Genomic DNA, 11,551 nt, shown 5'->3' with positions numbered 1-11,551 from the left:
TAGACCCTCATGCGTCTCCCACATTGTCTCGTATTTGAAATCTCACTTTTTTCTTTCAGTTTTTGCACAGCCGAAGTCAAGTAAGAAAGTTAGATGGTCCGATGTGGCTGCTATTTCATGAGTAATAGATGCCAAAGGAAACCTCGCCAACCAGTCAGAATTAACCAAGGCCCTGTCCAACCTACAACGAGTGTAAGTACCACCGGCCACCCTCTTCTCAAATGTCCAAAACTGTCCTTTATAGCCCAAATCCATTAACATGCAAATGTATGTAGTGTCTCTGTAAGCTGGTAATGGAATGTGGCGTGGCTGCTCTGCTGTAGTGGTCATGCCCATCTGTAAGCTGTGGTAATGGAACGTTGACGTGGCAGGCCTGCTGAAGTGGAGAGGCTGCATGTCAAGAAAATAACATAGTGAGAATGAACTATTTATGTATTATATGTTAGTTGGAACCAGAATGCTATTAGTCACTATTTAGCTGCCTTTGGCCATGTGGAGGATCGCACTGCTGTGTGGCTGTGATCTGGGCCTGCAGATGTTCCTATACTACGTAGGAACGATCTTGTAATTCCTTGAGCAATGAAATCCCTTTCGCCCCGCAGAAAAATAGACCAATTTGGAGTTTGACAAAATAAATAAAATAAGGGACAATCTTTGACCGTTAAGTAGCATACTATGTTTTATTTATTTGAATCCAAATGGGAATACAATTCTTTTTGTCAACCAACACAACCACTTGGTCCACCATAGTTGAACATAAAACCCCTCTTATAATCAAAAACTAAACCATTTGCTCTATAACAATCTAGCCTATCAAGTAACTTGACCATGGGAACGCCAAACAGGTTATAAGAACGACCATTTGGAGTGTAATACCGAATGCGCCTGAAGTACGCAGATTTCTTATCGTCATGATCCTCATAATTGGGGAAGTGGCCACTACCCATTGGAGGACCATGTGCATTCTTGAAGTAATTCACGAAACCAGTCAAGGCTTGTATACGTGGTATTCCAGGGCAAAGCTTCTTTGGAAAATGTCCCAATAATGATGGTTTTTCTAAATCATGACGGTACACCACCCAATCTTCAGAATTTGGATCCTGTAGTCAACGAAAGATTGATGACGGCCATGAAAAATAAATTTCATACACAAGAAGAATAGAGAACAAGTTGTTATTAGCAAGAATCTTGGGTGATGTGCAATTTCCCATATTCTAATTAATGTTCGGTATTTTCTTAATAAAATAAACATGGATATTACTTACTAACCATGTGAATTTATGCCTAACTAATTTTCACTCTAATAAAATCTATCTTTGTTAACTTTAATCCTCTATTATAAATAGTAGCAATCCACTACCTCGTTTTCTATTCAAGCATCCATGCCACATCAACAAGTCATAAAGGTTAGTTATAAGTTGACTTTTCTTTCTCTACGTGCAGCCATACCACATCAACAAGTCATGCATGCTCGTCTTAAGTTATATTTTTTATATGTGCTTGTTTTTTTATCCATGCGGTCCTACCACACCATCAAGTCATGCATGCTCCTCATAAATTATTGCTGTGTATTAATTTTTTGTTTTCATGAATCGATTGTGTGTTGGACACTATAAGGATACCTATGTAGTTCATGTTTCACATTTTTTTTAGAAAAATGGCATTATGTTAGTTGCAATCCAACTTATTTCTCTTTTGTAGTTGCTCTTATAGCATGCATGTACGTGTTTAAGTTGATGAGGTCTTGCACAATGCACGGGTATCATCTAATTATACTAGAAATAGTAGCACATTTGTGACATTATATAGCTTTAGTAATCTCCAGAATGGGACACATGGTGCACCTGATTGAGGCTAAGTCTAATGTAGTAGTCTTGTTTGCCATAAATTGATGGAGGAGAAATGGCTTGTCCAGGTACCAGATTAGCTCCACGTGCAGAAACAAATCCTGGGCACTTCAAGTTGTAGCACCCCCTTGATTTCAAGTCCTTCTAAGGAATAAAACAAAGGAAACATGTATTATATTATGGATGTAAAGAGACTCGTAGTTAGTCCAATAATGCCTCTAACTCCTACAAAATACCAAAAACTATATGCGTACCACAATAATATATAACTTGTTAAAATGGCATTGATTATACTTACAGTCCAATACGTAAAGAAGCGAATATCTTTGTTATGGTATAAAGAGGGGGAAATCTGCAAGAAAAAACTGATTATGAAATAGTGGTTTATTCAAAAGCATTTGACTTTCCCAGAATGGGTGATATGTTTGTACGTGAAATCCAGCTTGAATTAAGTTGTAGTTTCCTCCATCTTGACAATAGATCTGTAAGGATGCTCCAGATTCTTGAGAGTTTTCTTGATTTGGTGAAGCCCATATACTCATCTCAGCTCGAAGGCCATAGAATATTCCTGGCTTTGTGTGCCATATTGCATACTAGTGATAGAAAATTATAGCTCAAATTAGTAAATAAATAGAAAAATGTATGGAGAACAACATAATAAACAAGCGAGGATGTCTGTTTTTGCCTTGTTATGTGGTTCACCTACCATACATTTAAAATGGGGAATTTTCATGTTCCTTTGTATTTAGTCTACATTTTTCGTAGGCATTTGTTGAGTATATCATACTGAATTTAGCTTCCTATGCAGGATGTGGTGTCATTCCAACGAATTATACCTTTTGTGGTGATGCATGCAATAATTTAGTTCATGTGCATTGTCAATGGTGTTACTCAGGTGCTTAGGTCTTCTCTCATCCTTGTGGCAGGCGCAAAACAAGATTTATTTCTCTCCCGGATAGGTGTGAAGCGTATTTCCAGTAGAGTGTTGGTATGTCAGGGTAAATCTCCAATAAAATGTGTCTTTAAATGCCTTTCTGAATCTCTTATTCTTGGTATTTTGGTAGCATTTTTTGTATGTAATGATCATTTCTTTGGCGGTATATAGGGCATCAACCTTAGTTCATTTAGGTGTATGCATTTTATCCGGTCTTTATGTAGCATGTTGTCTCTCTGACCATTGATCATAATTTAGCTTGACGAACTATGATTTAGGTGCATCACTAATGAATGTAAATTTCTACGGTTTTCTCTTTTTGGTTTAAATATGTGCTGCTTATATTAAAAATACCTTGAATTTTCCTTTTATATTTATCACATGTCACCGTGACATTCATTGTGATGTATTTTGTGGTCAATACTCACCACAAAATCAACAAAACATCCCAAATCTAACACATGAAAAAGTAAAGAGATATATAGAGAGGCAGTGAAAGCGAGTGTGTGTACATGAGAAATAATGTCGCTTCCTTCATCCTTGATATTAGCTCTCCAAGGAAAATGGAAAGATTTATGTCTTAAAAGAGTGGTGTTCTGCAGAGGGAAATGTTAGTTCATGACTGATTAGCATGTATAATTGATGTACAAAGTCCTTGAAAGATACTCTCCAGAAAAAAGGTGTATTTGTTTTTTGATAAAATTCCACAATGTAAGGTGCATTTGTTCTAATTCCTCCTAATTCCGTTCTTAGCCCTCAAGAAAAAAAAAGTAAGTATCTCTCTCCTGATTGCATTATCTCTCCTTATACCAAAAGAAGGAAAGTATCTCTCTCTCGATTGTGTATATCTCTTTCTTTCCTGGACTAACTGATTTACTTGCCACTAACAAACGATCTGCCAAGGAACGGAGGGAGTATAAGTATTTGTTTCCACATGTATTCTACATTTTAGTTGGGCATATAAGTAACATAGATTAGTTATGAATGATGAGAACCAATGGTAATTATGAAGATTAAGTGGTCAAGTAGAAATAAGAATGGGATAAATACATAAACCAATTGATAAAAGAGTTGTGTATGTCAAAAGCTAAAAGTAAATATTTGTTACCTTCTCATCCATTGCGAGATTGCCATCTAAGTCTATCGAATTAGCCAAGGTGAGTTGGCAAGTTCTAAACAAAAAGCACAATAAGATCGGCATGACAACATAATCACCTCCCATTTGTGTGGGTAACTATGTTCCTATGAACAAAACTGTAACTATGTGATTCCTCACATACATGTATGTTCTTTAGAGAACACAACTTATATAGAAACGAGCCATCTTAATTTTTTGAAAAGCCTTAGACTAAATTAATTGTGCGTAATTAATTGTCTCCCTATTAATTGCATTAATGGCTTGATTTTCAAATGGATTCGGTGCTTGATTTGGCGTGAAAAAAATCCTTGCATAACAAACTTAATTAATAGCACGCGTAATTAGTTGTCTACCTATTAATTACATTAATGGTTTGATTTTGAAAATTGATTTAAAGCAATTTTTTTACTTAAACAGACTAAATTAATTGCGTGGGTAATTAATTGTGTCCCTATTAATTGCATTAATGGCTTGATTTTCAATTGGATTCGGTGCTTGATTTGGCATCAAAAGATTTTTATATGAACAAGCTTAATTAATAGAACGGGTAATTAATTTCCTGCCTATTAATTACGTTAATGGTTTGATTTTCAAATTGGTTTAATGTGAAAAAAATCTTTAGTTAAACAGACTGCATTAGTTGCATGCTTAATTAATTGTCTCCCTATTAATTGCATTAACGGTTTGTTTCCAAATTGATTTGGTTCTCGGTTGTGGGAGGAGTGGCGGAATGGTTTATTTTTCTTTTGTGATTGTTTTTTGTAAAGTAATAAAATCAGTGAGAGAGCGTGGTGGAATGTGGGACGGAAAAACCCAAACAAAAATCATTATATCAGACTACCAGCTTCCTTCAGGAGTAGAGTTCAAAGCTGCCCAAACGGGCCGACCTGGTTGACCCGGCCCGTTTGCCAGAGGATAACATGATTTTGAGCCTGTCACACTGTAAGAGAAAAAAAGCAGTGCTCGTACTCCTAAAAGTGCTGACGTGGGCATACATGCAGGGCTGGCCCGCACCCTGCTCTGGGCGCAGAAAGTGCCCCTTGGTGGCCACCGTAATTACACGAAAACTGCCACCGGGTGATATACCCTGCCCCCCCCTGAGAAAATCCGTCTCCCCCACCCGCATCTCATTCCCCACCGAGCGGCTAGGGTTTCCTCCCCCCGCCGCCCGCCGCCGGCCGGAGCCCGCCCCGCCCGTCCCCGCATCTCTCTGCCCCTCCCACCGCCCTTCCCCGCCAGATCCTCCACCTCGCCGCCAGCAAACCTCGTCCGTCCACCTCGCTGTCGGCTGAGATAAGCACCCCGCTCCAGTCGGCAGACGCTCTCCACTCGCGCGCCTCCATCCTCCCTTCCCCGACGGCAGCGCCAACCGCCTCCGCCTCCGCCTTCGCCGCCCAGCAGCAGCCTCCGCCCCCGACGGCAAGGAAGAAGCAAAGGTGAGGATGGGAGCAGCGAATCCCCGCCGCCCGACCCCTTCCAATTCTCCGTGCCACGCGTTTAGATCCAGTTTCTATACTCTGTCATGGGTAAGCCGGTAGAATTTCGCAAAGTAGCAGGGAGGAAGATGGGCTGTGTGGAGCAGTGGAGGGAACTACTACGTGCATTTGTTTGTGGTACGAGTCCAAAGGTTATATATCTATGCATGATGCTTGTTCATGAACTAGACCGCGTTAGCGTAAGAAGCGACGATACTGACAAATTACGGGCACGGGGGACACGGGGCAAGGCGTTTCCCGGAAACGGACATACTGCGACACGGGGAGTTATATAACAGTGAATCCGTGTCGTCATTCGTCAAACACTTCCAATTCTCTGTGTTATGCCTTTGTTTGTGCATGGATACAATGTCTATCCTTTGTTTTGCATCTACATCATGAATGAAGCCATTCGAATTTTGCACAGTTGCAGGGGCAGGATAGTCTATGTAGAGTGGAGGCATTTTTTTAATGATATATGACCCCAAAGGTTATGTACGTATGATGCTTGTTCATAGATGTAACTGCGTTGACCTAAGAAGCGCCAATACAACGGACACCGGGCACGGGGGGCACGGGATAAGGCGTTTTCCAGAAATGGCCATGCCGCGACAAGGAGAGTCTACATAGATAATTCAAAAGATATAGCATGTAATAACGACAAAATTATATCTTTGAGATGTGAGATCGAACCACTGCCCGTTTGTTATCTCCTATGTCAAGCCTATTGAGTGGACCACTCAGAAACAGTGCTTTTTGGGCTTTACTGGGCTGCTTCCTCTGCCGTGTCGTGAACGTATCCGCGGCGTACTGGTGGCAAGTACCTATTTCTTTGTTTTTCTAAATTTAGAAAACGGGGAATAATCGGTGATATGTTTACCTGCCCCTAGCGAATCCGGCGTGTTGCCGTATCCCACGCGCTTTGTAAGGGATATGGCAGACTTTGGTGTATCAGGGCTTTGTAGGCTTTAACATGCTGTTTAAGTTGTTTGCAGGTAGGTTTTCTGTTTTTGTGTATGAGATAGTTCTGTACATCGATAGGATTTCTTAAGCATCAATGGTATTTTTTTACTGTATATCAGGCACTTTTGCTTTATTATATCTGTTATTAGTTAGTTTTAGTATATCAGGCAGTTCCCATTATTCCGATGTGTTAATTTGGATCTGATTCTGGATTTGTGTTGCATCAGCATACATGCAAATGAAAGGAAATGGTACAGCTTAAGCCCAGGTTCCGGTGTTTATCAAATTAGAAACATTGATTATGATAACTAGCTGCCACTAATTACTAAATCTGAACATGTTTCCTTTTATTTGCCTTTATGCTCGTCTGTCACAAATCAAGTGACAGGTCCAGCTTAGCACATCAAAACAAATGGCTCCATGCAGTAACTATGCAAAAGCCTTGCTGTAGTCCCAAACTACACAACATATGCCCACATTTGGGCTTTCTTCCCATACTCGAGACTTCACCCTCGGCATACAAGGTGTTTTTGCATCACCTAACATTTAAACTTCTGCTTGACTCCTCCAGAGTCTAGGGGTTACTTTGAGTTAAAATCAAACTAAGCTAACTAGCTAAGAGATAATATTGATAGACTTGGCCTGAATATTTGGTTGATTCGCTGCTGCCCCATTTGAGCCAGAGTTCTTTTATCGAGCTGAGATTCTGGGAAATCCTCGTGCCCTGATGAGACAGTCAACGCTAAAATCTAGGTGACATTTGAGTTTAACTCATACTAGTAAACATCTCTTCTGCTGACCTGATGGTAAGTTGCCAGTTTTAATGCCTAAGTGTTCATGGGTTTGAATCCCAGTTGCGCATCGATTTTGTGCTACCATTGTGTACCCAACAATGGTCATGGGTTCGAGTCCTGGAAACAGCATCTTGCAGAAATGCAGGGAAAGGCTGCGTAAAAAACACCCAAAGTGGTCAGACCCTTCCCCGGACCTTGCGCGAGTGGGAACTATGTGCACCGGGCTGCCCTTTTTTATTGTGTATGTAAAGCATGTTCAGAAGTTGCATGTAGGTCCCATCCCCAGGTAGTAACTTAGAGAATATTACTAAATTGATAAATGTAGCATCAACTGATTGAACCGCTATGGTCAACCCAAGGAGCAGGGCTCCAACCACCATGATGAAAGTGTTGCTCTGTTTTTCTGGTATGCCCTCAAGTTCTTGCTTGACTTGAGATTTTAAATTTAATAATTTGTTTGAAACTATTTGGCAGTAAAATCCCAAGCCCCCTGTAATATTTTTGAAACTGTACCCAAAACCCTGGGTTGAGCTGCCACAATGCTTGTCCTTGCTGCTGCTTTGACATGAAGCAGCAGCCAAACCATGTGCTGATGCTACCAATCTGGTGCTCTGTTCTGATCCAACAGGCCTAAGTACCTGCTACACTACAGTATGGGGAAATTGGGAGGCCAAATGAGCACAAATGTTCAGGCTGTATGGAGAGGCGGGATGTACCTTGATTTTCATAGCATGTTACATTTTACCAGTGACTATTTTATTAAGAAATGGACAATTCAACACAACCTGATGTAGTATAGGCAAGGAAGATGTTGATTCATTGTTTGCAGAACCAGATCAGAGTGAAAACAATCAAAGCAACTTTGGCTTTCTTACCAACAAAATAAACCGGCTATGGCGTATATCTTTGTCATGCTAATCCAGTAAAGTATAGGAGGAAAAGAGTTAGATAAGGTAGCATGCTACGGTGGAAATCAGGAGTTTTCTTTAGTTTATATCTGAATGTATAATATTGTTAAGAGTGAATTCCTAACAGTTTATTATTGTTAATAATTTTGCAGCAACAAAGTTGTCTTGTTTCATTTTCTGCTTGCATTGACTCCGTTGTAGTTGCAACTATTTACCTCGGGCCGAGTTACTCTGTTTGAATTCATTTTTGTAGTTGAAACCTTTGCCACTTTACCAGTATAATCAATCGTACCCTTTGTAAGTACAGAGCAGTTTTTAAGGGAAACTATTGGATTCCTGTGTTACACTGAAATCGGTTAGCAACTTAGCATAACAGCATTCTCTCTCACTCTCTGTTGGAGCAGAGCAGTTTGAATACAAATCTACTTAGTGGGAAAATTCCGTTGATTAAATGTGTAATTAGAGTACTGCTAGATTTTGTTTTCTATGGTGTCTCAGATCGATTTGGTTAATGCAAAAGTCAGAAGTTTCTTTTGCATGTAGTGCATGATAGAAATACATAATGTGCAAATTTCATTCAATGGATGATTCTTATATGCGATTTAGACTTATTATCTGTGATATTTATGTCAGCTCTTGATTTAGTTTCTAAAATACATTACTCACGTCAACCTTTTTCATATACTCGTTTATGAGGATAGGCAACAGAACAGAGTCTTGCTGCAATATGGACCACCGACAAGGCAGGGATGACCATGTAAGTAGTTTGGTCGCTTTCTTTCCTAAACTGCTGTCTCTATCATGTTTGTATATATGATGGGTGGTTAACATATATAACATGGGTGCAGGAAGGGGTGCAAGTTGTTGGATTCGAAGTCCCATCATCACCAGACTCAAGCTACAGCAACCCTATCCCTGGAAACGAAGATGAAGCTCGAGAGCCCCCATTGGTTCCTCCTCACCTGCAGCACACACTGCTGAGCTTCCCGCCGAGCCATGATGACGGGAGCAGCCTCCCTCTGCCGCAGCCCGTGGTGCTTAACCACCTCTACATAGAGAAGGAGAACTCGAGATCCGTGGTTGCCCTGGGTATCACCCATCGTTTCAAGGCCAAGTATGTGACCGTCGTGCTCTACAAGCCGGTACAGAGGCGGTAGCGTGGCGGCGAACATCTATGAGGGTTTCTTCCCATTGGGGTTGTGGCGACCTACCAAACCGGATGGAATGTGTCTGTTGTAGTCCTGGAGAAATAGAGATGCCCTTCATTTTCGATGATTTGGTCATGTACTTAATTGACTGTGACTGCTGGTCGTGATGATGAAGATGGTCGTCTAGTCTGATGTTTGTGCGTCTTTGGACTCAACTTGTTGGTGACAAATGTTGAACAGTGTGGTGCGTGTCTGAAACCCTCATAGCAAATCGACGAGGCTTGATCATGAAATCGGACAATACCACCGTGAGTTGAGCTAATAAAAGTGAGTGTTTGGTCATGTTAAGAAACTGAGAATGTGTTTAGTTTATGCAGGCAATGGTATGCTAGTTCAGATTGTAGTTCAAAAATTAGCGATGCTATGAAGTTGCTTTAGTTTGTACATCTTCAGTAAAATTGCGTTGGAGTCTAAAACTACATTCTAACTATTACAGATGGACTGAATTAGAGGTATTAGTAAAAAAAGAACATGAAGCGAACAGTGCGGGCACATATTTTTTGAAAATTTTGAATTTTGTACTTTCTTTGATTTCAAAATTCTGATTTTTTTTCCACATGTAAGTATACGTGTTCTCTGTGTGTGTGAAATTTCATTAAGAAATACCTTACCATGTGAGCCGTGCAAAAAGGACATTCATAAAACTCTTATAGCAAACAATGTGTGTTCTGTTTGCTATTTTCAAATCCGTGTATTTGCTCTTTCCGTGTAAACATGAATACTATAAAACAATTGTTCTCAGCCGTGCATACCTCTTCGCTCCTATGCACGCAAGGACAACCAGCGCTAGGGTTTCTAATGCCTTCTGCCACGAAGCTGCCGACCTGCCTCATCTCATGTGGCCTTTGTTTTCAACTATTTTAGACATAGTTTTTTTTTTCAAATTTGTGGATATTTGGGAAATTCAAAACATTGTTTGAAATTCGAGAATATTTTTCAAATTCATGAACATCTCTTGAAATCTGGGAACAATTTTTAAAATTCATGAACTTTGGTGAATTTGTTTTTTCAAATTCATGATTTTGATTTTTTTAAAGGAGGAAAGTATGTTTTTGGTTCCTGAAGTTCCCCAAAATTATAACCTTGGTCCCTCAGGATTTGTAAGTAGACACTTGGTCCTTTAAGTCTCAAAATAGGATAAGTTTTGTCCAAAACAAGATTTTGACCGAATTTGGCCGATGAACAATAAATTCCAAAAAATAGCAAAAAAAAAATTCTAAAATTTTGTGGCAACCAAGATGCTTGGGTGCTCTAGGTGCATGAAAATTTGTGTGGTGTTTCGACATTCGTGGAGCTCGCGACAAAAAAAACAAAATTGGGCTCACAAGAGAAGTCAAAATTTGTTTTTTGCTAGAGCTCCTTAGATGGTACTTAACCACAAAAAATTACACGCAGCTAGCGCACCCAAGCATATTGGTTGCCACAAAATTTTAGTTTTTTTAATTTGTTTGCTAATTTATTTGAATTTACTGTTCATCAGTCAAACCTGGTCAACATTGTCAAACCCGCTCAAACGCGGTCAACGTGCTCAAAATCTGATTTTGTGTTCATTGCGTTCTTAGTTAGATGCGTGTTTGGCTCACCGAAGCAGGTTTGTTTCTGCTTGTAGGAAGAGAAGAACAGGTATTGGAGAGTGATGGCCGATGTACTGGGCAGCGTGGCCACTATTGTGGAGATTGTTCTCCAGATCAAGGACGTGGTGGAGACTGTCAAGAAGAACAAGAAGGTTTGCCGTGAGATTGCAGATCGCGCGAGCAGACTCGGTGACATTTTGTCAATGCTGAAGGATATGGGGGTGATACACCACCACCCGACGGTATGCGGTGTGCTTATTGCCCTCAAAGACATCTTGGCTGAGGCCCTCGATCTTGTCAAGGCCTGCCAGGAGAGGACCACCCTTGGGAATGTCCTTAAAGTCTATGAGCTCCGCGAGGAACTGAATCTGGTTAACAGACGCATCTCGGATCGGACAGTGGACGCCATCTTTGCCGTGGGCTGTGCTCAGTACGCCACCATTCGGCTTGTCTGCTCGACGCCCCTACAGGTATTTTAACTAACACACGTACTCCATAATTACATCTCATCAGGAGTAGTCATATATTTTGAACTTCAAAAAAGGGTTTTAAATGGACATGTGATAGATATGTTGCACAAATTGAGAATTATGTGCATCTCTAGTCCTACTGGGCCACGAGCTCTTTCATTATTTTGTTTATTATAAGGTTTTGCACACAAAAATTTGAAGTGATTAATTGGAAGGGGTCCACTTTATATTTATAAGAAT

At 40.3% G+C, this 11,551-nt stretch overlaps 2 protein-coding genes across 4 annotated transcripts; one reads left to right on the top strand and one right to left on the bottom strand.

The window, feature by feature from the left end:
• Positions 1–671: 671 nt before the first annotated feature.
• LOC119353544 lies at positions 672–4,042 on the bottom strand. 3 transcript variants are annotated; one of them, XM_037620510.1, is made up of 6 exons: positions 3,890–4,042; positions 3,294–3,377; positions 2,279–2,440; positions 2,146–2,199; positions 1,845–1,991; positions 672–1,100 (listed from the first exon to the last, which is right to left on the bottom strand). In XM_037620510.1, exons 1-6 carry the CDS (start codon positions 4,001–4,003, stop codon positions 720–722), a joined length of 942 nt encoding a protein of 313 aa, XP_037476407.1. In that variant the 5' UTR covers positions 4,004–4,042; the 3' UTR covers positions 672–719. The 3 variants fall into 3 exon arrangements, with proteins under 3 accessions (XP_037476407.1, XP_037477011.1, XP_037477549.1); XM_037621114.1 differs by having other exon boundaries at positions 1,920–1,991; XM_037621652.1 differs by lacking the exon at positions 3,294–3,377.
• A 1,061-nt stretch (positions 4,043–5,103) lies between these two features.
• Positions 5,104–9,555, top strand: LOC119357521 (SNF1-related protein kinase regulatory subunit beta-3-like). The gene is made up of 3 exons (XM_037624441.1): positions 5,104–5,355; positions 8,761–8,816; positions 8,908–9,555. Exons 2-3 carry the CDS (start codon positions 8,787–8,789, stop codon positions 9,214–9,216), a joined length of 339 nt encoding a protein of 112 aa, XP_037480338.1. The 5' UTR covers positions 5,104–5,355; positions 8,761–8,786; the 3' UTR covers positions 9,217–9,555.
• The last annotated feature ends 1,996 nt before the right edge of the window (positions 9,556–11,551 follow it).

The sequence above is a fragment of the Triticum dicoccoides genome, chromosome 1A (assembly GCF_002162155.2).
Source record: "Triticum dicoccoides isolate Atlit2015 ecotype Zavitan chromosome 1A, WEW_v2.0, whole genome shotgun sequence".
NCBI classification, from domain to species: Eukaryota; Viridiplantae; Streptophyta; class Magnoliopsida; order Poales; family Poaceae; genus Triticum; species Triticum dicoccoides.
The sequence above is the reverse complement of the archived record's forward strand: the minus strand, read 5'-3'. Positions and strand labels throughout refer to the sequence as shown.

Coding starts and splice junctions, on each gene's coding strand:
- LOC119357521 (XM_037624441.1), top strand. CDS start 8,787: ATGGACCACCGACAAGGCAGGGATGACCAT. Junction 8,817..8,907: donor GACAAGGCAGGGATGACCAT/GTAAGTAGTTTG, acceptor ACATGGGTGCAG/GAAGGGGTGCAAGTTGTTGG.
- LOC119353544 (XM_037620510.1), bottom strand. CDS start 4,003: ATGGGAGGTGATTATGTTGTCATGCCGATCTTATTGTGCTTTTTGTTT. Junction 3,378..3,889: donor ATCTCGCAATGGATGAGAAG/GTAACAAATATT, acceptor TTCCCTCTGCAG/AACACCACTCTTTTAAGACA. Junction 2,200..2,278: donor TAATTCAAGCTGGATTTCAC/GTACAAACATAT, acceptor TTTTTCTTGCAG/ATTTCCCCCTCTTTATACCA.